The sequence below is a fragment of the Scardinius erythrophthalmus genome (genome assembly GCF_964197995.2).
Source record: "Scardinius erythrophthalmus genome assembly, chromosome: 14".
Classification (NCBI taxonomy): domain Eukaryota; kingdom Metazoa; phylum Chordata; class Actinopteri; order Cypriniformes; family Leuciscidae; genus Scardinius; species Scardinius erythrophthalmus.
Genome location: NC_138234.1, coordinates 22,724,125 through 22,750,506, shown reverse-complemented (window position 1 = coordinate 22,750,506; position 26,382 = coordinate 22,724,125). Strand labels below are relative to the sequence as shown.

At 38.1% G+C, this 26,382-nt stretch overlaps 1 protein-coding gene across 2 annotated transcripts in view; it reads left to right on the top strand.

Annotated features, from left to right (window-relative positions):
• The window catches only part of polrmt (polymerase (RNA) mitochondrial (DNA directed)), a 51,773-nt gene that overhangs the window by 12,129 nt on the left and 13,262 nt on the right, over positions 1–26,382 (top strand). For both annotated transcript variants that reach the window (XR_014031584.1, XM_081385117.1), the window contains exons 6-15: positions 1,738–1,887; positions 3,856–4,023; positions 4,215–4,385; positions 4,479–4,718; positions 6,419–7,210; positions 8,260–8,382; positions 8,640–8,762; positions 16,009–16,188; positions 16,853–16,939; positions 18,675–18,788. Coding sequence is in view for 1 of the 2 variants with exons in the window: in XM_081385117.1 (XP_081241243.1) it covers positions 1,738–1,887; positions 3,856–4,023; positions 4,215–4,385; positions 4,479–4,718; positions 6,419–7,210; positions 8,260–8,382; positions 8,640–8,762; positions 16,009–16,188; positions 16,853–16,939; positions 18,675–18,788 (2,148 nt within the window). In the remaining variant the exon portion in view is untranslated. The remainder of the gene's footprint in view (positions 1–1,737; positions 1,888–3,855; positions 4,024–4,214; positions 4,386–4,478; positions 4,719–6,418; positions 7,211–8,259; positions 8,383–8,639; positions 8,763–16,008; positions 16,189–16,852; positions 16,940–18,674; positions 18,789–26,382) is intronic.

The following is a 26,382-nucleotide window of genomic DNA, read 5'->3' as shown; positions in this document are numbered from 1 at the left end:
CTTTGTATATTTTACTTGATCATATGTTTTGTTTTGTTTTTTTTTTGTAGTCTTTTTTGGTGATTTTTACTTTATTTAAAGACAAAACTGTGTGATCTTAATCCAGACTGTAAAATATTCATCATAGTACTATGGTAACGATTGACAGTGTTGACCGGACAATCATTTGAGGTCATATTCATAGCAAGCAAAATATTCATACAAATTTCACCTTGGGAGGAAAAAAAACAGGTATTTTCGAAAGTTTCAATGTAAAGGCAATGCATCTGCCGTCAGTGAGCACTAAGTGACCAAATACTGCCCATTTGCCTCCTTTTATAATTCCCAAAATTTCAAAATCATGTTGTGTGCACTAGGTTTCGGTAGATTGAGATGCGTTTCCTCACAGAGTTGCCATAAATACCCTTTCTTGCATCCCAGTGCATACTTTATCTGCACAACCTCACTGAAGCATTGAAGATTGGAACGACACAGTCCTAACGCAGAGGTCACCACGTGTGATTCTCCCTGTCAGGGCTGTGGCTTTGTGAAAAAATGGGCCTTTGCCAAACTGTCTCTAAATACACAACACTGCATCTCGTGTTCTGCCTGGCCGGGCTGTAGTAGTCATCGCCATGGGCATGATTTATCCCTCCACAACCTTTTTGCTTGCTTTGGCCGGCGTCCATGTGATCTCTATTGAGGACAGATTTAGCAGCCACGAGTATTAATGCACCGGCCGACCTGTTCTGTCCCAACCCTTCCATGATGTGTTTGGCGATAATTCCCAGCTGTCTGTGTAAAGCCGCCATGCCTCCCTTCGAATAATAAATGACTGCACATGTCAACGCACAACCCACATTAACAAGATCTCCGCACCTCTTAGCAAGCTGTTGCTATAATATATGCCATATTTACAGTTCTTATTTTATGCAGCCACACATTTGGCTGACGACCAGACCTCCGAGAGGGGGACTGTTCAACCTCATTGGATTTTAATTGGCCGTACGTGGAAGTTATGAGACAGAATAAATACATTCAGCATTTGACATTTGCATGGTTATTTTAGCTAGCTAGTTTGCTTGGTTCTTTTGAAAATAAGTGCACTTAAACGTAATGATGTTTGGTTCTTTAATTGGGCCATAAAGTGCAATGGTTTCTTTCGATCAGGCCTCATAACAAAGTGTGCCGCCTGCGAAAGGTTGAAGTAAATAGTCTCTGTAATTGGCAGTCAAATGAATGATCGTTTTTTTATGTTTGTCCTAATGAGATTTAAACCTTCTCAGTCGTCTTATCCAGTTATAAGGAGCCAGTAATATTCAACATGAGCCTCTGGCGATGAGCGATTCTCAGCGCTCATTATTTAACGGGTCATCTTGAGCTTTCTTATCATTTTGTATACAAATAACACATACCAAACTCACTGGTTCTCCCAGGAAGCCTTAAGCATCACTTGTGTTATATTATTATGCAATCAGTTGAGTAAGTTAATAGTGGGGCTCACAGTTAAACATGATAATTTGGTACAATTATATTAAAAATGTGTCAAAAAACTACAATTTTACATCGAAGTTCAACATCATTACACTGTATTAATAAAATTGTTCCTAATAAAACTAAATGAATGATAGTAAAAGGGAATATTTTGACCCATATTTGAATCTCAGATAATTACCCTTCTTTTTTCAATAATCTAAGCAACAATGCGCATTTGATTGCATTTATTAACCGATTTGATTCCTATTTTGTGTGTTTCAGAGGGAAGGAGCCACGTATCCTAAACTGGACTTCAGTCTTAAGGAACTGCAGGACCGGTTCAGTCTTCAGCTGGCAATGGAGAAGGCCACAACTGTCACTATCGACTCCGTAGAGGCCTTGAAGCCTGTCACTGACCACATGGCCAAAATGGTACGAAACTGCAACCTGTCTGATTTTTATTTAAGATTGGATTCGAAAAATCAGGGTGTTTCCGTTAAAGCATTTATGGCAGGGTGGGGTAAGATGTGACAGTCTATACGTTGTGTCTAGCAAACTGCATTATGTATAATTTGCCTTGTTACAAAATGGTCTGTATATATTTAGATATTTTTGAATATTAAAAATTGTTTGGCTGGGTTATGAAAATTTGAAGATAAAAAAATCAGCAAAGTAAGTATTTTGGAGTAGGATTATGTGTTGTTTCTTTTCCATTTAAAATATACATAGTTTTCACATATTCCCCAATGATTCAACTTACTCTTAATACTGGTTAAGTTGGACAACTTATTAGGAATATTAGTTTTTACATAAATTCTCTTGGTCAGCATACCTAAAAAGTGGCACAGCTTACCCCAATTTCCCCTACACCAAATTATTTATGTCCGTTTGTGTGCCAGAATTAATATTGCTATGACTAGTTTCACTGAAATAAGCACAGTGGGAATCCTCAAACATAGGAAACTACCATAAAGAAGCCTTTCAAAATCTCGTACACATGTGGAGACTCACAGATTTTCCTTTCAATAGTTAACACGTCAAATTTTTTTTTAGGATCCAGATTTGCACCTAAGCTATGATACATTGGTTAAACGCAGACATTTGTGAAAGTTTCCAGCTCATGCATTGAAAGTAGCCATATTCCCACAATCCTGCATCTTTCTACACTGGCATTTGCTCCACTGTCTGTTCCTTCACGAAAAAGGTCCCCTGTGGTCCCGCAACATTTGCAATTGGGTTTAATGGAATAGAAATGCATTGTAATGTCTCTCCACCAGCCCTGTGAGAGAGGCACCTTTCCATCAGAGGGTCAGCATAACTGATCTATCATATCTGCCTTCTCTGTCGGTCTGCAGGGAAACCAAAAAGCACCTTGATAAAGAGATGACCCACTTTCAACCGTGCGGCACTGACTGCCCACTGAACCCGATCTGTGTTGTGCATAAAACTCGCATCTACATTTATATGAGATTTTATTTTTTTAAAGCCACAGGCTGCATGAGCGGTGAATGAGATTTTCAGTGAACATAATGAAAAGAAATTCATTACCAAGAAATCACTTTTTTTTTTCATAATTCTGACTTTTTTTCCTCACAATTTTTTTGTCTCAAAATTATGAGATAGAAGCGTGTAATTGCGTGTTATAAAGTCAATTCCTAAAAAAAAAAAGTCAGAATTGTAAGATAAAAAGTCGCAATTACCTGTTTAATTCAGAAACAAGCATCCATACTTTTCACCCCAAAATATAAGAAAAAAAAATTAATTTGAAGCCTGTAATGAAATAATAATAAGAAAGCCTCTTTTTTTGGAGCTTAAAGACACTTTATTTTTATGACAATTAGCATCCTCTCCCCAAATTCTCAGTATGTTACTGTAATGGAGAAAATATTATATTATATCAGGGATCCCCAAACAAATAAAATATTTACTATAATATATTCAAATCATGTTAAATCATGCTAGCAACATGCCAAATCATGTTAGAAATGATAACAATGTGCTAAATCATGCTAGAAACATGTTAAATCATGTTAAAAATGTTAGCAACAAGGAAAAACATGTTAGCATTGTGTTGAATTCATGCTAGAAACATGCTAGCACAGTGTAAAATCATGATAGAAACATGTTTTAGAAACTGATTTTTCTTTGTTACAACAATGAGAATTGGTAAATGCAAGTTAATGTGCTTAATTATTGTCACAATTTAAAAACGTCTCTTTTTTTTTGTCTACCTGTTTCAGTTGTGCACAAGTTGTAATCAGCATTTGGTTTCCAAACCCTTGTGCAAGTCTGTACAATTCCCAATTCTCCAACATTTCGATCTGAATGCATTGACTTTAATATTGTCACACAAATTGAGCTCTGAAATACAAATTGAAGAATACGTTTATATTTTTATAGAGAGATTTACTAGCAACACAGAGGAAACACTGGGAGAAAGCTCTCCTCCAGGCACTGAAGGAAAAGAAACGGATATTATCTAACCACAGCCAGAGGTCCTGGAATACCTGCATATACCCATACCTGTGTATCCTGGATGATCAGGATTATGTGAACATCATGCTTCAGGTACCAACTTAATCAAACATATAAAGTACATGAATTTGAGCTGAATTTCCTTAGGTAGAAAAAATGGCTTTCTCTTGGCCACTGGAGTTATTTTTAAGCGTTTTAACTTAGCCAGAATAACTGTTTGTTTCTTTTGAAGTGAGAAAAGATGTACTTTGTGCACCTTTAAAGTTATTTTTCTCCACATTCAGAGTTTAGACAAACTATCTCCCAGTGGTGAATCTTTGCTCTTCATGGCTGAAGAGATGGGAAACAGAGTCCACAATCTGTACTGCATCCGGCAGAAGAGCCACAGTCAGATGATCGAGAAGCTCAGGAGTATCTACAGCTCATATGCTGAACTCCTGGCGAACGACACCGAGGTACAAGCTTTGGTTGACCAGATATGACACCTTCAGTCTGCTTTCATATGAAATATCCAGTTGTTCATTATAATACTTCCCGTTTCATCGTAGACAAACGGCATGCTACCGCGAGAGCACTGGACGAGTCTTGAGATGGAGAAGTGTAGCGGCCCCTCTCTTTTAAGTGACGACACCCCTTGGCCCCTGGTCCTGATGGTGCAGCTAGGCAGCTTCCTGGTCGACCTGATGGTTCATGAGCTCAAAGTCCGAAGCAACATCCTCAATCCCGCACAAGAGAAGAAGCTCATTCCCGTCCTATACCACATGTACACGTTCCGCAGCAATCATAAGGTAAGAGGTGGAGACCAGCTGGACTGGAAGTCATACTAATTGAAAGGATGCACAATCCTATAGGAAGCAAGCTTGTTTTTGCTGTCATACTGAAGGCTGTTCATGGCCAGATAGCTTTCATTTGAATCCAAATGACTGTCCATTAAAAGTCATGTCATAAACCATCCATTCCCACTCTGAAACCTCTCACAGACACGCATGTTTTCATGAATTATGGAGTCCTTTTTCCAGTGCGAGTGATCGCGGGTCAGCGGAGGAAGATGGATTCTGCCAAAACTAATCTCTTTTTTACTGTCCCCTTAATTGCCCGGTTGATTAACCGCCGAGGGATTGTAGAAAGGGGGAGGAAGAGCTGAAAAAGATCAGGAGAGTTTCCTTTTTGTCCTCAATCTCATTCCCAAGGCTTCTGCCCTGGCTCTCGGCATGGCAGAGGCCTCCGCCGTGGGCTTCAAAGACCTGAAGCTTAACTCCCGTTTCTCCGCTGAGCTTGCAGATGGCCCGTGCAGCAGGGAAGAGCTCTCAGTTTAGCGTGTTTGTGGATTATTCATGTGGCATGAATGCAGTCACATTCATTTTTGAGACGTTTAAAATGCCACCTTGTAATAAGACGATCTTCTATCTTTTTTTAGATTAAGGGTACGTATACACGACAACAATGTATTAAAAGCAGAAACATTTTTCCTTTTGCGTTTTTCGCATACAGACGACAACGTTGTCAGAACGATCCCTGTTCACACGAACCGCAAAAATTATTAAATATGCTGTATTATTCATGCCAGGCCAGTAGTTGGCGATGTCACTTTGTAAAGAAAAGACCGAACACAACGAGCGCTGCACTGAAAAGGGGCGGGGCTACATAAGGTCTATAGACTGAACATGAAATACGCATATGCATGAAGTCTCAATTTTCACTTTTTTGTATTGAAACTTTCACTTTGAAACCAATTTTCAAAAGTTTGCGTTTTCAGGCCCCCAAAGCGCCATTGTCATATAAATGAACAGCCAAAACGCATAAAACGTTTTACGTTTTTAGTTGAAAACGGCGTTGTTTAAACGGCCCCATAGACCAGTGAAATTCCTTTACAACCGTTGTAGTTCGATGCACAAACAAATCACTCTTTTGAGGAATTCTTTTTAGTGAATCAAAAACCTACAGTGAGACTAATGTAATTCAACTCACAAGCAAATAACTCTGAGCCTATAATTTTAGTTAATCCACAACACACAGCGTGGACAGTGCAGTCCGATTCACGAAACAACGGACTTTATGAACCAGTTATTTTAATGTATACTTCAAAAATGCAAGTTACTTGTTTATAGATTAACCTACAAACAGGTCATGTCAATTGACCCTTATTGTATATTCATATTTTGACATTTGCTTGATTTCGGACATTGTTTATATGACTATATAGTGTACTCTCTTTCTATTTGAATAGAAGTTGTTTATCCAGCTGTCAAAGACAGTTACGTCTGTTGTGCACCATACACACTTTAACAGCAGCACTCATAAATCATCTCTGATTTATTTGTGGTTGGATTACAGGGTTGCTGCGAGCTAGCGACGAGAGATGTTTATTAATGTAGATCTGTCACGGCATTTAAGGATTTAATTGTCCTTTGATGTTTAATGTCCTTTTTGTGACATGCCTTGAAGTTAAGTCTTGATTTTCATTTGCTCTCTTTGGCATCCCCATCAGATCGGCTTCATCAAACCTCATCCTATTGTGACGCAAATCCAGAGGATTGCGATGGAAACCAAACTTACATTTGAATCCTACGTCATGCCCATGTTGTGTCCACCCGTGCCCTGGATTTCCCCGAAGAGCGGCGCGTACCTGCTGACGTCCACCAAGCTGATGCGCGCCACAGATGGAGCCATCCAACACCAACTTCTCCTGGAGAAGAGCCGAGAAGAAGATCTCCATGCTGTCCTGGACTCCCTCAATCAGGTGGGCAACTGTCCCTGGAAGATCAACAAGCCCCTGTTGGACATCATCATCTCGATATTCAACGACAAAGGCAGCGAAAAGCTCTGCATCCCTCCCCCGCTGTCGGAAGCGCCTGAGATTCCTCGCTTCAACCCTCATGACCCGTCCTACACTCAGATTGAGAAGGCCTACATGAAGCGAGAGGGTGTCAAAGCCAAGAAGAAGGTGGCGGAGATGCACAGCCTCCGAATGGACGCGCTGTATAAGCTGTCTATCGCCAACCACATGAGGGACGAGATCTTTTGGTTTCCACATAATATGGACTTTCGAGGTCGTACGTACCCCCAGCCGCCTTACTTTAACCACCTTGGCAGTGACGTGACCAGGGCCTTGCTGGTGTTTGCCGAGGGACGACCTCTCGGTCCCAAAGGCCTCGACTGGTTGAAGATCCACCTGGTGAATCTCACAGGGTTGAAGAAGCGTAGCTCACTAGCTGGAAGACTGGAGTATGCTGAGAGCATCATGGAGGACGTCCTAGACTCGGCAGACCATCCTCTTGACGTAAGCATTTCAATCGCACACTTAACATACTGGTGTACTAGGGGTCGCAGGACTACATGTATTCAAATTACTTTTAAATAAGTCTTCTAGAAAAGTATTTGACTAGATGGTGGGTCTATGTTTAACTTAAGTACGATTAGTGATGCAACTAATTGATTAGTCGAGATGTTGGTACTAAGTCATTAAATCGTACATTCATTCATTCAGTGACGAAGCAAGGCTGTATTTATGAAAGGGTCATTGAATCATCAACGCTCCCTATTCGTTCGTGCAACAGTTCTGTCGTGGCTTTTGTTGGAACTGTTATTTTGTTGCAAAATAAACCAAACAATATTGACAATACTGTGTTAGCTTTTTGTTTGTTGAACTGTTGTATACAGTTTGTCACATTTGCAATGTGTAGATATTGGGGGAATTTTTATTCTTGCTCGTATAATATATGATCAGCATTAAAAACAAGAAGAATTTACTCAGGGTATGTTTTTGTTACAAAGAGAGTTTGAGTCTTAAATCGATCTCTATGCACAGTCTGTGTCTATATTTGTTCATTCACACACAAAAAGTGCTAAATCCCCACTTTTACAAAGGTACATTGTCGAGAACAGCAGTAATGTAACGCCAATTTGCTAAGGCATTATAATCTGACTGCACACAACCTATCGTTTGGACGCTGCTTGTGTGGATGCAGTCAGTTTTGACCGCAAAAGATGAGGTCATTTGATTGGATGTCACGTATTTGACCTTTTACGGCACTACCATTCTCCTGTTTTTACACTAGATGCGACAAACATGCTCTGTTTTAATGTTATTTTAAGGTGGGGTAGAATCTAACGAACGGCAAAACTCAACATTTTGTACCCCAGTTTGGAAACCACTGCAGTACACCTCATATACATTGTATAATTGATTCCATGGTATCTCTTTTTTCAAATCCGAATGCATCACAATGCAGGCTCAGAGTTATGACTGAGCAATATTATACTAAATGTTTTATTGAAATGACTGTCACATTCCTTGCTCCCTAAAGAGTCGCAACCCTAATTTTGCAGGGTCGCAAATGGTGGATGAATGCAGATGAGCCGTGGCAGGCACTGGGTTGCTGTATGGAGATAGCGAATGCCTCACGCTCACCCGACCACACTAAATTCGTCTCCTATTACCCTGTACATCAGGTACTGCGCGTTTACTTTATATTAAGAAGACCAAGCTTTTTCTGTTCCAGTACAAGTCATTATTGCACCTAATTGCTGTTTAGTGATACGTTGTAGATTTTAAAACTACTTCCATTAACACACTCTCTCTCTCTCACTCTCTCTCTCACTCTCTCTCTCTCTCTCTCTCTCTCTCTCTCTCTCTCACTCTCTCACTCTCTCACTCTCTCTCTCTCTCTCTCTCTCTCTCTCTCTCTCTCTCTCTCTCTCTCTCGTAGGACGGCTCATGCAACGGCCTCCAGCACTATGCTGCCCTCGGGCGGGATGTGATTGGTGCTACTTCAGTGAACCTCATGCCATGTGAACTGCCTCAGGACGTCTACAGTGGCGTAGCTCAGCAGGTCAGTCATTCTGCAGCACCAGGGGGCGTCAGTGCGTCTTACTGCCCCTTTCAGTCCAAGTTGAATAGTCTTCTTAAACGGCCTCTTATCCACAACTCACAACACACGGTCTCAAAGCTCCAGTTTTCAGTTCATTTCTGGGAAGACTGTTTTTTTTTTTTTTTTTTAGAAAAGTCTATCTGAGATATATTGACCTGCTTATTGATTTGACTATATTTGGGTTGTATCGTTCTTGCCAATAACATCGGGTTGCACTAACCTTAGCTGAAGGGTACATAGCAGACATCTCAATGAGCTCTGCTGAGTCAGAGATTGGCCCAAACAGCCTCATTGTTCCTCAGCAGCCGGCATCAGAGCTTCTGTTTGATAGCGTAAGCTCTCAAGAGCCCCAATAAGATCGTCAACAACTTTTACACCTCATGTGTGATTAATGAACCTGTTTCTCCCTCCATGCAGATGAAGCTATTTATAGTTTAAGTGAAGGACAACTGGGATAATTCTGTTATCGTTGTTTTTATTTCTGAATTTCCCCTCAGTTATGTTCAATTGTTGGAAATAGTAAAATGATCAATACAAATTAGTAATCATCATTCATTTCATGGTTTGTTTTTATTGTATTTTAAAAGATGTTAATAAAAATGCAAATTTCTATATATTTTGATTATATTATGTTTACATTTTTATTTATATTTCAAATATTATGTTACAATATATAAAATAATGTTTATTGTAATATTTAATATATATATATATATATATATATATATAGTGAATAATAATAAATAATATAGTGTAGTTTATAATAAATATAATATTAAAAATAATAATGATAAATTATTGTATTTATTATATATCACTTTATATAAAATGTAATTATATTATTTCTATTATTATTATATTTAATATATATATATATTTTTTTATATATATATATATATTTATTAATATATTTTAAAATACAATGGATATAATAGTATATAATCTATAATAAATATATTATTAAAAATAATAAAAATTTATTATTATATTATATATCACAATTTATCAAATATAATAAAATAATATAATACAATTCTGTTTTATTTATCTTATTTTAATTATATATTTTTTATTATATATATATATATATATGGGTGCGATTTGCCGGGGGGGTTGCGTGGGATTTCCCCCTTTCTGGTCAATGTATCCCTGCCTCTGCTTAATTATTTTTATCCCCGGTGGGGATAAATTTATCCCCCCCTCAAAGTGATCAGTGCTACTACACTAGTGGCGAGGCGGATCACAAAACTTATCACGGATCCGTGGTTTGATTAAAGTCCATTTTATTTTAAAATGCGCTACTTTGACTGGCTCCGCGCAGCCTCTATCACCACTCTGAAGACTTGCTCAATTTCCCGCCCACGGGAATAAACATCACAATCTGATTATCTGTTTCTATGATGACAAGCAGAGTTTAGTGTCCCAGTCACACCACTGAGAATGGCCGAAGTTACACATACGGTGTTTTACTCAATTGAGACTAAACGCAAAGGTTTTTTGATTACTCACTCACTCTTGAGTTTCTGGCGCGAGTGATTTCAATGTTAAGTCAATGTAAAGACGCGTTTACGCGCGTCTAGAGGTCCTGCGGCGCGGTAGACGCGAAGCCCGAATGAGGCGAATTGACTTTGTCGGCCCTGCCCGACACGTTAACTGTAATCATGAGCCCGAGCCCGATTTAAACCCGACCAGAGAGAGAAGTTTTACACACAATTTTTTTTTAATACGTGTGCCGTTATAACCAGGTGGCGCCAGGGAAGTTGAGATGAAGCAAAGATGAAGTTGACGATCGCCATCTCCGTAGTGAATGCACATATATGGAGAAATGCATGAATTACATCCGAGTGTTGCCTATTTCTTTTCGTTTTAAATTGTTTCGTTTAAAGACATTTCAAGCTTTCTTTAGATATATTTCTTAATATTCTCTGTGAGGCATACACTGTTTCGGTTAATTTATGATGAGATGCGCTCTAGTTAACGTGCAGTGCAAGTGACCGGGGCGCGCGGGCGCCTCCATGATTATAGCCCATGTCTGCTATATTTGCTTCTTAAATACATGCAATTCGTTGATGAAAAATGTATTAAAATTAAGATACAATTTATACAAAACGAAATTCACTTTAAAGAAAGGCTTTCTACAAAACAAAACTTAATGAAGTGGTCAAAATCATGTCTGACCCACTCCAAGTCTCCCGATATACTGCACATCCTATCTTCGTGCTGTTCACTTTTCATAATTAACATAGATGAAAAACAAAAACAAAAAACATTATAATATTTTAACAAATATGAAACTAAATTTATTTAGTTATTTATTTATTAAATGTATTATTTAATGGCTACAACACATAGTAGGCCTACAGAATCTCTGTACAAATTTCTGCACATTCATTTACTGCTTCTGAATATTACACACAAGTTGAAAGGCATTTGTTTGTGCATAGTAAAACATATCTGAAACATTTATCAAGTTCACGGATAATTGTGCGTGCATTTATTAATTATTATCTTAATTAATAATGCAACAAGGACAAATCATGTAAACTGCCTTGTTTGTTTATTCAGAATGAAATGGATCGCAAATGGATCTGAATGAAGAAACGTAAAAAAACAAACAAACAAAAAAAAAAAACGTGAACAATGATGAACACAGAAAATGAACATGAATGAACTTTGGATGAACTTTGGATGGCCTAGGAGGAGTAGGCCTAGTAGGCTACAACTCTAATTCAACAAGGTTTTAGAATATAGAATATTTTTTAAACAAAATAAATATTTTTAAAGTTTATTATCCCGGGCCGGTGTGATGCGTGCGAGTGGAGAAGACGCTGAACATGACACGTGACGTGTTGCATTTTGTAACACAAGTGCTGGATCAAGGGCCCGGCCCGGGTCGGGTCAAGTTCGGCTCGGGCAGAGAATCTAAGCTCTGATTTATCTGATCCTGTCCATTAGCTTTGATCCATGTACGGCTTTTCAGAATGTCACCAAGTAGCCTACAAATATTTATGTAATTTTTCAGCGCGAAAACTCTAGCTAGCTAGCTGGGAACAATGAAAAGGGTCCAGAGCAGCAAATGCAGTGAATGAAGTTCATGTTCTCATGGTTTATTTTTATGAATAAAAATGTTTCAAAACATCCCCCCCTCTGTTTTTTTCACAAATCGCACCCTGTATATATATATATATATATATATATATATATATATATATAATAGTAATAATACATATATATATATGTCAAAATAGAAGTCGGGATAAGAGAGTTTTTGAGTCTATTGGACCTGCATCTGGGCATGGAGTACCTACGGCCTGAGGGAAGGAGCTTAAACTTGCAGGACAAGGGATGACTAGGGTCAGCAGATTGGGCCGCCTTTGCCACTCTGTTGGAGTAGACGTGGGGGAGAGAGGGGAAGTTGATGCCCACAATCTTGCTACATGTCCTAACAATACTCTCTAGTCGTTTTTTGTTTTTTTTTATGGACAGAGAACCAAACCAGCAGATGAAACAGAAGGTTAAAACAGACTCAATAAAACAAGAATAAAACATTCTCATCAAAGTGGGGTCAATGTTAAAATTCCTCAGTTTACGATAGAAATACATACGCTGCTGTGCTTTGGCACAGACAGCATCAGTGTGTGATTCAAAACATAGCTTGCTATCAATTATTGTGCCAAGGTACTTATATTCTTGTACTATCTCAATAGGTTGGCCATCAATGAAAGTGAGGGGAAGGGGGGGGCACTGTTTCCTAAAATCAATCATTAATTCTTTAGTTTTAGAGACATTTATGTTTAAAAAGGAATGCTTGCACCAATCATTAAAATCCTTCACTATTGGTCCATGGTCAATCACACTTTCTTTAAGAAGAGACATTAACTTTAAGGCGTTTAGCCCTGGGTTGATGTTGTGTTTCTTTAAAAGTCTATCTGCTTAAATGTGGGGTTGAATACAGTTAAAAGCTGATGAAAATTCAATAAATAGTAGTCGCACAAATTGCTTTGCCCCCTCCAAGTGATTAAAAACTGTGTTGAGCAGGCTGCCCGTAGCATCTTCGACCCCCCTTCCTGTCCTGTAGGCAAATTGTAAGGGGTCAAGTTGAGGCTGTGTTATTGCTAAAATCTCCTGTTTGATCATTTTTTCAAAAGCTTTCATAATAAGGGAAGTGAGAGCCACTGGTCTAAAATCATTAAGTGATTTGGGTCCTTTGGTCTTAGGCACAGGCACAATCACTGACTCTTTCCAAAGATGAGGGACCCGATGTAATTGAAGTGACTTATTGAATATAAAGGCAAGTATGTCAGACAGTGGCTCTGCACAGCTTTTGAGGAGGCAGCCACCAATATTGTCTGGAACAGGGCTCTTCCTTTCCTTCACCCCCCTAAGAATTTTGTGAACTCTGTCCTTATCAATACTGCCCTACAAAGCAAAAAGGCAGTAACTACGCAGAGTGCAGAACTGAGAAAAATGACTTTAAAGTTATCCTGTCATCCAGCCTAAGTAGTTGTAGGTAGATTATTGGACATGTGGCTGTTTTGTTACTTTATGTTAGCTTATTCTTTGTACATATCAATCCTCACATTTAATTTGATATTTTACCCCTATTTTGCAGTTACTGTATTCTTGCTTTGTATTACTTACTAAAAACGTGGCACCATACCAAGGAAAAAAGCAGTAACTACAGATTCTCCAAAAACTATTTTGCCACAACTTGGGCTCTGGGTGTGTTAGATACACTGTATTTGAATTAATTGGAACCATTTGTTTTCCTGAACATGGATATACCAATCCCAAACTAATTTGACCATTTTAGGTCAATATTTTCCACCCGGAAGCTGTTCTGGTGCTGAAACGGCTGCTTAAAGTCGCACATTGCTAAGCTGTATCAAGGTCCAAATGGGGACCATTTATTTTAAAAAGGACCACATTATTATGTGTGAGTATTAGATTAATGTGTGTCTGGGGGTGTTTCTGTATCTGTAATGTAGTATCTGCTATACCTACAAATCACATTAATGTTAAAGCACTGCAAAACAACTTTTCTTTGGAGCAAAACAAAATCATTTTGCCTACGTGTTTCTAATTTGTGTGAAGTTAGAAGGGTGAAATCGCAAATGTTAAAACCGTCCCGTGAGTAGGCCAAAATTCCAGTAGTCGGTACCGATACCATTCAAATTTTACGGTTCTAGGTACCAATTTCGGTACCACAGCAAAATCTGTTGAAATTTTTCTATTTTATTTAACTGTTTGGGAAAAAAAAATATTTATGACGGTGATCATAAGTAAATAATACATAAGCATTGAAGGCTACATGCTGTTTAAACGTAAATATTGCTTATAAAAAAATCAAGTGAAAATTAAGCAACCCTCTATGCACACATTATTTTTAGTAGTAGTAGTAGTATTTTTAATACATGGAGACGTGGCTAAATCTACTGTACAGTAGCCTAATATAATTATTTCTGTCAATTTCTTCAAGTTAAACCGAACTTTTATTTTGACGGGTTGCCGTGAAGACCTTTGAGTTTCTGTGTGTGTATGATATGACGATAGTTTTTCTCAAATTAAACGGTAAAATGCTCATGAAGTGACTCTCAGAGCGGCTCTGGATATGAATTTCATCATGCCATCATATCGTGAGGCAGCAGAGACTGAAAACAGCGCGAGCGTCACTCATGCTTGTGTGTGTGTGTGTGTGTGTGTGTGTGTGTGTGTGTGTGTGTGTGTGTGAGAGAGAGAGAGAGAGAGAGAGAGAGAGAGGTACCGTAAATACCGCGCATCTGCGCCATTCATTCACAGAGACAAGCAGAACATGCAGGGTTAATGTTTAAATTGTCTTTTTGCGGTTTAATATATTATACACAGACACTATATCGTGGTATATGCCGGCTACGTCAATATGCACTTAGATAAACATAGAAGCAACTGCAGCTCCTATTACAGAAATGCTGGTATCGTCACATTTAAAAAATTTCAGTACCGAAGTACCGGTACTTTTGACAACACTACCCGTGAAGATGCCGCAAAATCATCTGTGTGTGTTCACCATGGCAACAGTAACTTCACTGCGCAGCAACACGGTTATTTTTTTGTTAGGTAAAACATAACAAGAACACAGTAATGGATGTTACTGTACTCATGCTTTGTTTCACGAGGGCTTTTTGCAGTTACTGTACAAACGACTACCATTTTTCTCCAAAACGACACACATTTGAGATAAGATGTTTTGTCACATAACAAAGGATGCCTTGAATGTCATGAAAATGATAATAACTCATTTTTGACCAAAAATGCAGTTACTGCCTTTTTGCTTTGTAGGGCAGAATAGTGATAGCCACATTTTGTTCTGCCCATGGTTCCCTGAACGCGGACAATTCCTTGGTGAAGTCTTAAATATGGAAGCGATTGTAGAAAATATTCAATACATCTGCAAGCTCAGAATCTGTCTTGCCATCAAAGGAGAGGGGTTTTTTTATGATTGGATTGTAAGCCCACCATCGACTTCACACCGTCCCATGCAGGGCGAGACTTGCCACTACTCAAAAGGGATTTAACTTCGTCCTTATATTTAAGTTTAGCTCATTTGAGCTTCCTCTTAACTTACTTCTGCAGGTCATTGTAGACTATGGAAAAATGGAAATGGCCTTTTTTAGGAATTATTTCATTTTCACAGAAACTTATATAAGCAGAAACAGTCTCAACAAGTTCATCCAAGTTAGAACATGCTTCCTTGAATAAATCCAAGTCAGTGCATGAGTAACAGTCCAATAGCTCCTGTGTAGATTCATCAGACCAGACCGGAACCAAACGTCGCTCAGGTTTTGTTCTCCTTAGGACAGTTTTGTAAACCGGAACCAAATAAACAACGTTATGGTCGGACAGACCAAGGGGAGCTCTACTAAATGACCTGTAGGCTCTTTTAACTGTACCATCACAGAGGTTCTAAACATTTATGTCTTGTAGGGCAGGTGACATATTGAGAAAAGTTACTTAGCGACTTTCCAAGCCTATAAAGATTAAAGTCTCCCATTATAAAGTTTGGCGCGTCAGGGGGCGATTCTTTGCAGCCTTTGCACTGTTTGTGCTATTGTCCTTAATGCGATATCAGTATTAGTCATCAATTGTGACCCATCACTAACATGAACATGATGAATAAGTGCATTGATTTATGGGGTCTCAGAAAAGTGCGCTGTCCCGTGTCTCACAGGTGGAAGAGTTCAGGGCTCGGGATGCGGAGAAGGGATTGAAGATCGCACAGGTGCTGGAGGGCTTCATCAGCAGGAAGGTGGTGAAGCAGACAGTGATGACTGTGGTCTATGGCGTCACTCGGTACGGGGGTCGTCTGCAAATCGAAAAGCGGCTGAAGGAAATCGATGATTTCCCTAAGGTGAGGCTTGTTGCACTTCAATTAAAATTATCATAGATGGAGCAAAAAACTCAGGGAAGATGAAGAATGAGTTTCCCCACCAAACAAACCTAGTCCTGCATGATGTGTGGATGGATGTGGTCTGTATTTTGCAGAACCAAATTTACTATTAAAGCAGTAAAGAAAGCAGTTCCAGCCAGATTGAGACCTTTTTCCATCCAAAAGCTGTCTGTACTCAATCTAGCTGTCAAGTACTTTTAGTTATACAAACTCCCCATTTCTCTCTTATTTCATTCCATGATTTCTGGCTATCTAACATTTCCTCGACTCGATTTAAAGGCAAAGATAAGCTTGGTAATCTTGCTTTACATCGCAGGTGACGTGAACTTTAAGGATTTACTTTCCCCTCAGTCTTGATTTCCCCAAGTGTGGCCCTCTGTGGGCATCTCCACAATCTGCTTGTGAAAGCAAAAATTTGGATGAATGGTCCTTTTGGTCTCTTTGGAGTCTTTTTTTTTATATATATGTTCAGTTATTTCCAGGAATTTCAATAATTATTGGTACCTGACATACAAATACAAATGCTTTTAAATAATATATTCACAACCTGATTGGGGTTTGGATAAAGCATTCAGGGTGTTGTGCCTGTGTGTGTATATAACAATGTGCTATTTTTAATCCGCAGGACTACATATGGGATGCTTCACATTACCTGGTGGTTCAGGTTTTTAACAGCTTGAAGGAAATGTTTACTGGGACGAGGGAGATTCAGGTATACAATATATCATCCCCTTTTACTCTTTATTAATCAGGATTAAATTTTCTCAGGCAAAAATACAGTCAATTTAATAGGAATCCACACAATCAGGTATTTTGTATGGATTTCCCCATGCAGATTTGGCAATGGGTTCGAGTTGGTCAGTTTTAGTATATGCTACAAAAGTTATTGTATTAAATTGTATCATTTAATAAATTTCTTAGTGCTTTCTAGTGTTACTGTTAATTAGGGGTGGGCAAAAATATCATATCATGATTATTTTCAGGAAAATCACGATTCACTATTTTGTCACGATTCTTTTGCATGTTGGTTTTGCTATTTTGCAAGTGACTGAGCATTACAGCCAAACTAATGTCACCTATTTTAAAAACAAAGCCTTTCAAGGTAACAAAATATAAAATAAAAAAGAATTAGGCCAAAGTGGCGAAGATTAAAAATCCTTGTCATTACTTTCTTTGTTATCAAAAGGTAAGAACAAAGATACACTTTAAATAAAAAATAGAAAACAGTTATTTTAAATTGTGAGAATATGTCACAATATTACTGTTTTTACTGTTTATTTGTTGTTGTTGTTTTTTTATAAAATTACTGCAGCTTTGGAGAGCATAAGCGACTTCTTTGGAAATATTACCGACTTTTGAACAATAGGTCTAGTGTTTATCGTTAATTTTAAACCGAAACCTAAACCCCTGTTGCTTCTCTCCTTTTTTTGAATGAAAAGATTGTTTTTGTGAATCGCCGGATATAGTTCTCCCATGATGCAACTGGCTGCGGCTCATGAATTACAGCTGCAGGAAACAGAAAAGGAATGAATGTCCCCGGTGCAGTAGATCTTAGACCAACCGCTCACTGTCTCCTGTTGCACCCCCCGGGGAGCCAAGCAGACGGGCTGAACGAATGTGAAATATCCCCCACTTTGCCTACAGACATAACCAGCTTCCTAAATAGGTCAGATCCTCAGTAGGGGCAGCGTTTGAGCCCAGGTAGTTGATCATTGCCGTTACCGGCAGAAGGTGATACAGAAGTGGAAAGTGTTGGTGAACGCTCTGATGAATGGAGCCACTTCAGGCCCGGCCCGCTTCCAGATGAACACAGGAATTTATCTCACACAAAGCGTTTCGGGGGGAGAGCACTGGGGACCTGCGAATATGGTAGCCAAGTTGCGCAGCAAGCACTGTTGCTGCGGATCAGCAGGTTCTTTAAATGCTTCGTCTCAGCAACAACTTCCCACCTGTGCGTCTGGATTCTTCCAACTAGCACAGCCCAAGACTTTGTCGCAACTACTTTCTTGCAATATTTTTTAGGTTAAGACAAACCGTTGCAGATATAGGGGTTTCATTTAGAGTTTGTCTCAGCAAAAACTTCCCACCTGTGCGTTCAGATTCTTCCAACTAGCACAGCCCAAGACTTTTATCGCAATATTTTTTAGGCAAAGAAAAGTTGTTACGGAAAGGGTTTCATTTTCAGTTTATGTCAGCAACAACTTCCCCCCTGTGCCTTTGGGTTCTTCCAACTAGCACAGCCAGAGACTTTATCGCAACTACTTTATCGCAATATTTTTTAGGTTGAGACAAACCGTTGCAGATATAGGGGTTTTGGTTTCAGTTCGGCTAGCTTGGTAAATGGGTTTCAATCATTATGCAAATCTGTTCTGAATTCTTACAAATATTTATAAAATATATACATACAAACTGACTCGGATCGATTGGTTTGACACTTTTTCTCTCAGGAATGGCTGACAGAGAGCGCTAGGCTAATAGCTAGGTCTGGGAGAACAGTGGAGTGGGTGACACCGCTTGGACTTCCTATTGTTCAGCCCTACCACCGAATTAAGAACCAAACGGTAAGTTTGTTTTCTGTTTTCAGGTTAACTTGCTATTTTAACTAGTTTACCATTTAAAACACAGGGGCCCAAAATTGGCCCTTTAAACCTTTGTAATTAGCATTAATGTAATTAGGACCCTCGTTTCCCAAATTCTGTTTTCCGTTTTAATTTATCTGGATTATGTTTAATTAAACTTCATCAATTGAATGTTAACAAACAAAGTGCTGCACAACAGAGGTTTACAGTTTGGATGCACCAATATGAAAATGTTGGCCAATACCAAAAACCAATCATTATTTATATTTGAAAGCCGATAACCAATATATTGGCCGATAAATCTGAATCCAAATTCTTACATAATTTTTGAGATCCTGATTACAAAAACAAAAGTCTCACCATTAAAAACCATGTCCCAAACACACAATAATTATGTTGTCATTATAATTTTATGTAGCCTATTAAAATTAACAGATGTTGTTGCTCTTAAAGGTGGTATCAGTGATTTCAGGGCCAAAAATATTTTTATCACATTCATCTAATCTTTCCTAACGATCCGCTAGCTGCCCGCCCCATAAGCATGCTGTCAAAAAAACGCGTCTCTGTAGGCAGCCTAGGCTCTGAGATCTGCACACAAAAACAAATGGTTTAGCCAAACACTCAAAACCAAAACAAATAGTGTTCCAACCAATCACCGACAGGGGGAGGTGTTTTTGTGTGCAGATCTCAGAGCCTAGGCTGCCTACAGAGACCCGTTTTTTTGACGGCATGCTTATGGGGCGGGCAGCTAGCGGATCGTTAGGGAAGATCAGATGAATGTGATAAAATATTTTTGGGCCTGAAATCACTGATACCACCTTTAACTGTATTTTTCTTTTTTTTAAGTGATTCCAATCATATAAAGCAATTCAAAACCATCATGATAAACAGTGCACATCTGAAGTGTTTCTCAGCTGAAGGAAATAATCCATTATTTATCGGCTTTAATACGGCCAAATTTTCATATCGGGCAGATAACAATAACATTAAAAACTAACAAATATCGGCCGATGCCAATGTATCGTGCATCTCTAAACTTAAAATTCTGTACAATTCTGTGTTATACAGTAAATTCCGTTTTTAATGACTGGATTCTGCGATTTCACATCACAGAAATCACAGGGCCCTACTTAATGACATTTAAGACTGCCAATGCGGGGGAAAATGCATCGATGGTGCCAAGGGGGGCATTCGTGTAACTCTGCGGCCTCCATGTTAACAAACAGAAAGCTCTTTGGTTTGAAAGTGATTTTGTCAGCTGTATTTCTTGCATCGCTACACTATTGACAAAACTACATTTTGCTAATGTAGCTGCACCTTAAGCTTGTTCACTTGGTATTAGCAAGTTGCCAGGCTTGTACTTGAACAGAAACTAGATTCGTTTGACATTTTCTCCTTTCTGAAAGACACTGTAAGTTCTTTCATTTCATCATATTTGAGGTCTTTGACTGTACTTCCTCAGTGAGAATTCAGCAGGGAGTCCGACCTCTCTCTGCCCAGCAGGCGCACTCACCCTCGCTCTCCATCACAACCTAGATCTCAGAAGCACTGCTTGTCAAAAAGGTCTTGTGCAGCTGGGAGTGAAACAATGAAGTAACGCTGCTGAGGTTTTGCATGCAGACGGCCTGCGCTGCTGTCAGATAGCATCAGCAACAGAGCTGAGGCGGCACAGCGGTGGCCTGTAGTGCGTGCCGGGATCCAGCAGAGAGCATCTGGCAACCCGTCTGTAGCCGCGTTTCCATTACCCTTCAAATTGCGCAAATTGAAATTGCGAAATAAAAATACGCTCAATGGAAACACGTCAATTTCGCAAAAACTCCCGTTTATCGCAAAAAAGTTTTTACGCTCTCATGAGGTGGTTTTTCAGGCAATTCGAAAAAGGAATATTTCGCAAAACTGCAATGGAAACAGTTTTTGCGCATTTACAGTCACCTGACTTAGAAGACGCGGTGTGTTTGAGGTCCATGTATAGCTACGCAAATAGGCCTAACAATTATTTTATATTATTTTATTTTAACATTTAATAGGCTATATTTAGAGGACGCTTTTATGCAAAAAAAGAACAAAGCTGAGTGTGGAGCGCGCACTGCATGGCACGGAGGCGCGGTCGCGAACACTTGCATTTTCCTATCAACAGTGGAAACAACTTAAAAATACTCTATCATTTCTGGTCATACAGAAAATAATAATACATTATTCTCAACTACTTTTATTTGTGTAAACTCACAAGAACAAAATAAAACGTTGTGCTTGTGTAAAGTAAAAGAAAACAATCATACGCACTTTCATGATCTCCGTAAACTGGAGCGCGAGAACTGAAACAAATATAGGCTAAAGCTTGAAATGTCCACTTTAAAACGAACAAATTCGAATCGAAAGCTTACCTTCTGATTTTGTAATTCGAAAGGTGCATTTCTCTCTAAAAGCGCATCTGCTTAACAGCGGAGATGGAGATGTGATTTTAGCCAAAACAATAGTTTATTAATAATATGGCTCTTCTCATTCAGCACTGCGGGAAAAACATCAATTCCAGGTTCTAATTTGGCCTTAGAAAACCAGTAAAATCGACATGTTTTCCATATTAATTTGTGACTATTTTAAATGTTTAATAAAGGGGCAAAAAGTCATAAACAAACATCTGAAAATTCTTCGATATTTACTTTTTTGCGCAGCAGCTGGTGTAGCCAGTTCAAATTAAAATTTTGGTGTTCCACTTTGCGTTTTAAAAAGACAACAACCGTTCATTTTTCGTTTTTCAATTACGGGTTAAAAAAAAGGAAAAACGAATGGACACAAAATAGCCTATGGATCGTTTGGACAGAATACGAGACAGAGTTCTTTATTAAATTCATTAAAAAATAATAATAATTAGACTATAGGAATACTGGATTCTAAATCTCAAAGAAATGCCACAATCAAAACCTCGGAGCAGAAATGAGGGCGAAACACCCAGAAACTCCATGTGTCGTTCGCATTATAAGGGTCTTTCCCTGCCATTAATGCTTGGATAACACGCCACGTCTCCTTTCATTAATAATAATAATGTCTAATGCGGTGGCTGTGATATTATATAAACCAACGTCAGTTGCCGTGATTTTGGGAATGACTTATCGCGAGAGAAAAAAGGATGTTTTAGTTGCATAACATCGGTAATGGAAACGCCGTCATTTCGCAATAGTTTTTTATCGATATTTAGATAATAGCGCAAAACATTTGCGCAAATCTGTAATGGAAACGCGGCTTGTGTCACAGCCGCTGAGCATTTGCTTCTGCTGCTGTTGCTGGGCCGTCCTAGTGCCTAATACTAGACTCTATGGAAGCTCATTTCTGCCACAGAATAAAAAATCAAAAGGTGATTGTGACTTTTCTTTTTCAATTCTGACTTTTTTTCCCTCAGAATTGCATGATATAAATGTGCAAGTGATGAGTTATAAAATCAGAATTGCATGATTTTAAACTCATAATTGCAAGAAAAAAGTCAGAATTGAATTTATAATTCAAAATTGCGAGCTTATATCATGCAATTCTGAGAAAAAAAGTCTGAATTGTACGAATTTTTGTTTTTTATTCAGTAGCGAAAGCAAGCTTCCATAAACTTCCAGCGTAAAAAAAAAAAATGCTGTTCAAAAGCTGAATCTTAAAGCTACACTGTGTAATTTTTTAAGTTGATTCTTAGCAAAAAACACTTTGTTCTTTCAAAATGATATGTGCTTATTAATGTGTAATTACTTCTACCAACTAATCAAGTATTCGCGTAAGCGTGGAATCTGCCATTTAGAATACATACGAGCGAGTCGCTCGAATGGCGGAAGCAATGTTGCGCCTCCATCTTGAAAATACATTAGCCAAAGAGGGACATACCTGGAAATTCGCGTTTTGACACTCAGTGGCACCGTGACGAATGCGAGGGGGAGATTACTCGCGACTGCCGGCAGATTTGAAATAATACGGCCACCGTAGGAGTTAAAACGCCCTCGGAATGGGAGGGGCTAGAAAGTAATATTCAGTTGGTAGTCATAAACAATTTCACCGCTAGATGGGAGAAAATCCTACACAGTGTAGCTTTAAGTAAAGCTGTATTTTGATGTAGTATTTATCAGATACAGCAGGTTTATTTATCAGATACAGTTTTTCAGTTTCATTTTTTACAGTGCAGATTGTTCCTAAGATAAATAAAAGATTCATAAAAGGGTATTTCTTAAATTTGGGCAATTTATTTAGCAGAAGTAGATTTGAAATACTTTTTTATTATTATTATTATGCTTTCATCAATTGTTTTCAGATGCTTTTATGTATAGATGTTATGGTTTTATTGTCCCACTTCCAGATTTTCTTAACCTATGAACATTTGTCATAAAAATATTATTACATTTAAAAGTATGATAATCTACAAAAATATTGAAATATGCATAAATAAATTCAGTATTAATTGTATGACAATTAATGTAGCATATTTACCAAAGTTGTGGGCCTAATTCTTTTTTTTTTTCTTTTTTTTTACTTGTGAGTAATTTAAATGTCAAATTATGTAAGTGTGGAATTATGTAATTTTATGTATTTAGGACACAAAATGCTAGCAGTGAAATTAAAAGGTAATGAAATGGTAAAAAATGTCATTTCCATCACAGAATGCTATTAAGCACAATTTAAGATGTAGTGGAAATTACAATTTTATTTTATTTTCTAAAAGTGCACAGGACAAAAAGTGCTTGTAGTTGAAGAAACGCCCAAATGCATGTCATACTTAATGTGCTGGCATTTTTTTAACACTGGTCAAAGGACTGTACAACTGGGTAGAGTTGATGTCATGTGGACCTGAATGACATGGGTGTGCCTGTAAGTCTACAGTACTTCATTCCTGTAGAGTTTTTAAGACCCGAACCCATTCATTCCTCTATCACTCCCAGGGATATATGTAATGTCATGTGCCTGGCCTTTTCAGGTTCATTCCTGGTCCGCTTATCTAGGCAATGGAAATAATGTGTGATAGCGCCCTAATGGCCTGTGTTGTCCTCAGTGGGGTCGCTGATGTAGAGGTGCTATTGTTGGTTCTTGCATTCTAAAAGTGTCTCTTGCCCTTTTTCAAATGCAGAAAGATGTTGACATATAAGGCCAGAACCTAAGCAGATATGATGACTACACAATTCTGCTATTTTCTTAATAATTATTATTAATATTTTTTACAATAACACACCATTTAAAATATTTTTAAATAGATGTTTTATTTCATATTTTTAATAATTCATTTGACTTTTTTTTTTTATATGTATTTTTTAATTTGTTGGAGCCTATATAAATTGTAATAATAATTTAAATACAAATTTAAATATATATATATATATCTTTTTTTTATCTTTTTTTTTTATCAAATCTGTTAAAGTTGCAACTTATCTTTACATTTAGATATTCTGCCTTTTTTTTTTTCAGCCCAAATCTGAAATGTTTTTTTTTTTTTTTTTTTTTTTTGAAAATCCTAAATATTATAACCCACTTCCACGAATGTAAGTCATGCCATTTTATTGGACTTTTATGGAATATCTGATGAAGGTCATCATTATTCAGGGACTCAAGCACCCTCATAAATTCTTAACCATTTGAGCCCTTTTCTTTTACCGAATAAGAGATGTGAAGGCCATTTATGGCATTCTGCATGTTAAAATACTTCTCATGTGAACGCTGACTGGTTCATGACAATATAATTAATCTTTCATGACAAAATAACTTGCGTTTCAGCTTAATTATGATCATTTTTATTTTATAATAATGGACCACATTCTGAATTCAGCATAAAAGCATTGGCCTAACTGAAAATTAACAATTCTTATGCCCCTTCTTCTTTATTGCGTTGTCACAAAGACCGTTCTTTCTCCACAGGTCTAAGTTTTACTTGAATGAAAGGATAGAAGTATCGTGCCAGCATTTGAAAGTGGTCCATGTTATGATGTATTACATAGGCCACTAGGTCCGTTACTACACACATTCTTCATGAATCATGCACCCTTTTATCCTCAACAGACGGTTGATGGGTCAAGGTCGATCATGTCCAACACCCTTTTAGACCATCAACCACATTATAACGAGTTTATATTTATTTCACCTAGCGCTTGAGACATGTTAGACGGCCACACCAGGGGTTTGCAATTCCCTCGTAAATGTCACACTGACCAGATTAATGTAGCACCATCAAGACCCCTATTAATCACCAATGAGCCCCAGCTCTACCTCCACCTGTTCGCTGTACTACTCCCTACATGGATGAACCGGCAAAATGGATTTTAATGACCCTTAATGTTGTTGTGTAAAGAATGAGTTTTACAGCCCTTTTTATGGTTATCTCTTTTATTCTAGTTTTCATTTCATTATCATATTGGGTTATTTATGTCTGAGGGGAACCCGTAGTGGTCTGCCAGGCTTGGCAGATCGTCAGCTTTGTGGTTTTAAAGTTTTCGGGTCTTCCGTGCGCAGTGCAGTTTGCTAATGAGGATTTTTTGCTGTGTTTGAGGCTCAACTGTTTGACAGGGTCTTACAACCTGGTACGTGAGGTGCATTAAGCTCTGTGCAGAGCGCATGGCAGGCATAACATGAAATCCAACGTTCTTATTTTTTCAGGAAGAGAATCTCAAAGTCACTATAAAATTAAAACCGACCATTTTTATTTAACACTCATCCCTGGTCTAGCTCCTACCTTAAAATTAAAATCCTCTTATATTTTACTCACCTATGAGTTGTTTCAAAACCGTATTACTTTTTTTTTTTGTGGAACACAAAACAAGATAATGAATGTGAAGTCAGCTTGATTAATTGTAACATAAACGCTTAATAAAACACGAGAGTTTCTGCAAAAAAGTGATCTGATTTTGGTTTAAACAGTTTAAACCGTAAAATCTAACAGATTTTAACAGTGATCTCTTCTCTGCCAGCCAGCGCTTTGCACTCCAGGCCATGTACACCTGCTGTTTCTGGTATTTTAGGAGGGAAGTAGTTCTTTGGTATGTAGAGCCCACTTTTTCGCCGTCCAATCGATTTCCCAAGGCAAAAATCAAGTCACATGCCAGTTTTCTTTCCGTTGAATATCGTGTTTCTTTTGGAAATGTCACATTGCGAAAGTAAAGTTGTGAAATCTTTTTTAAAGTTGACCTTCAGATGCACCTTTAAAAACATGTTTAGTTTTCCAAGAAAAGGTAGTTGAAACATTTTGACATGAAGTTATATAAAACCTCTTCCGCATAACCTATCTTGGTGTTCTCTTCTGCGGTATGACTCTTAAAGCGAAAAGAAAATCCAAATCAGTATTAATCTCATCCCCCTACTTCAAATGTAATCAAGGAAATGTTTGAGACACTATGAGACACTTCAGCAGAGGTCACCTCTCTGTGATTCAATCTCTTGCAACCCACCCTTGATCTTTCTTTACATGGGAAATGGCGTATTAATTAGATGCCGGAAGCGTAATGCCGTCGTAACAAAGTAAACAAATAAGCCAGGGTGAAATCGGCAGTATCTATTTAGTCACTGTGCACTGTTGATAGGGGAAAGGAAAATATACTTGGGAGGGAACCAGATATGGGATGTGCAT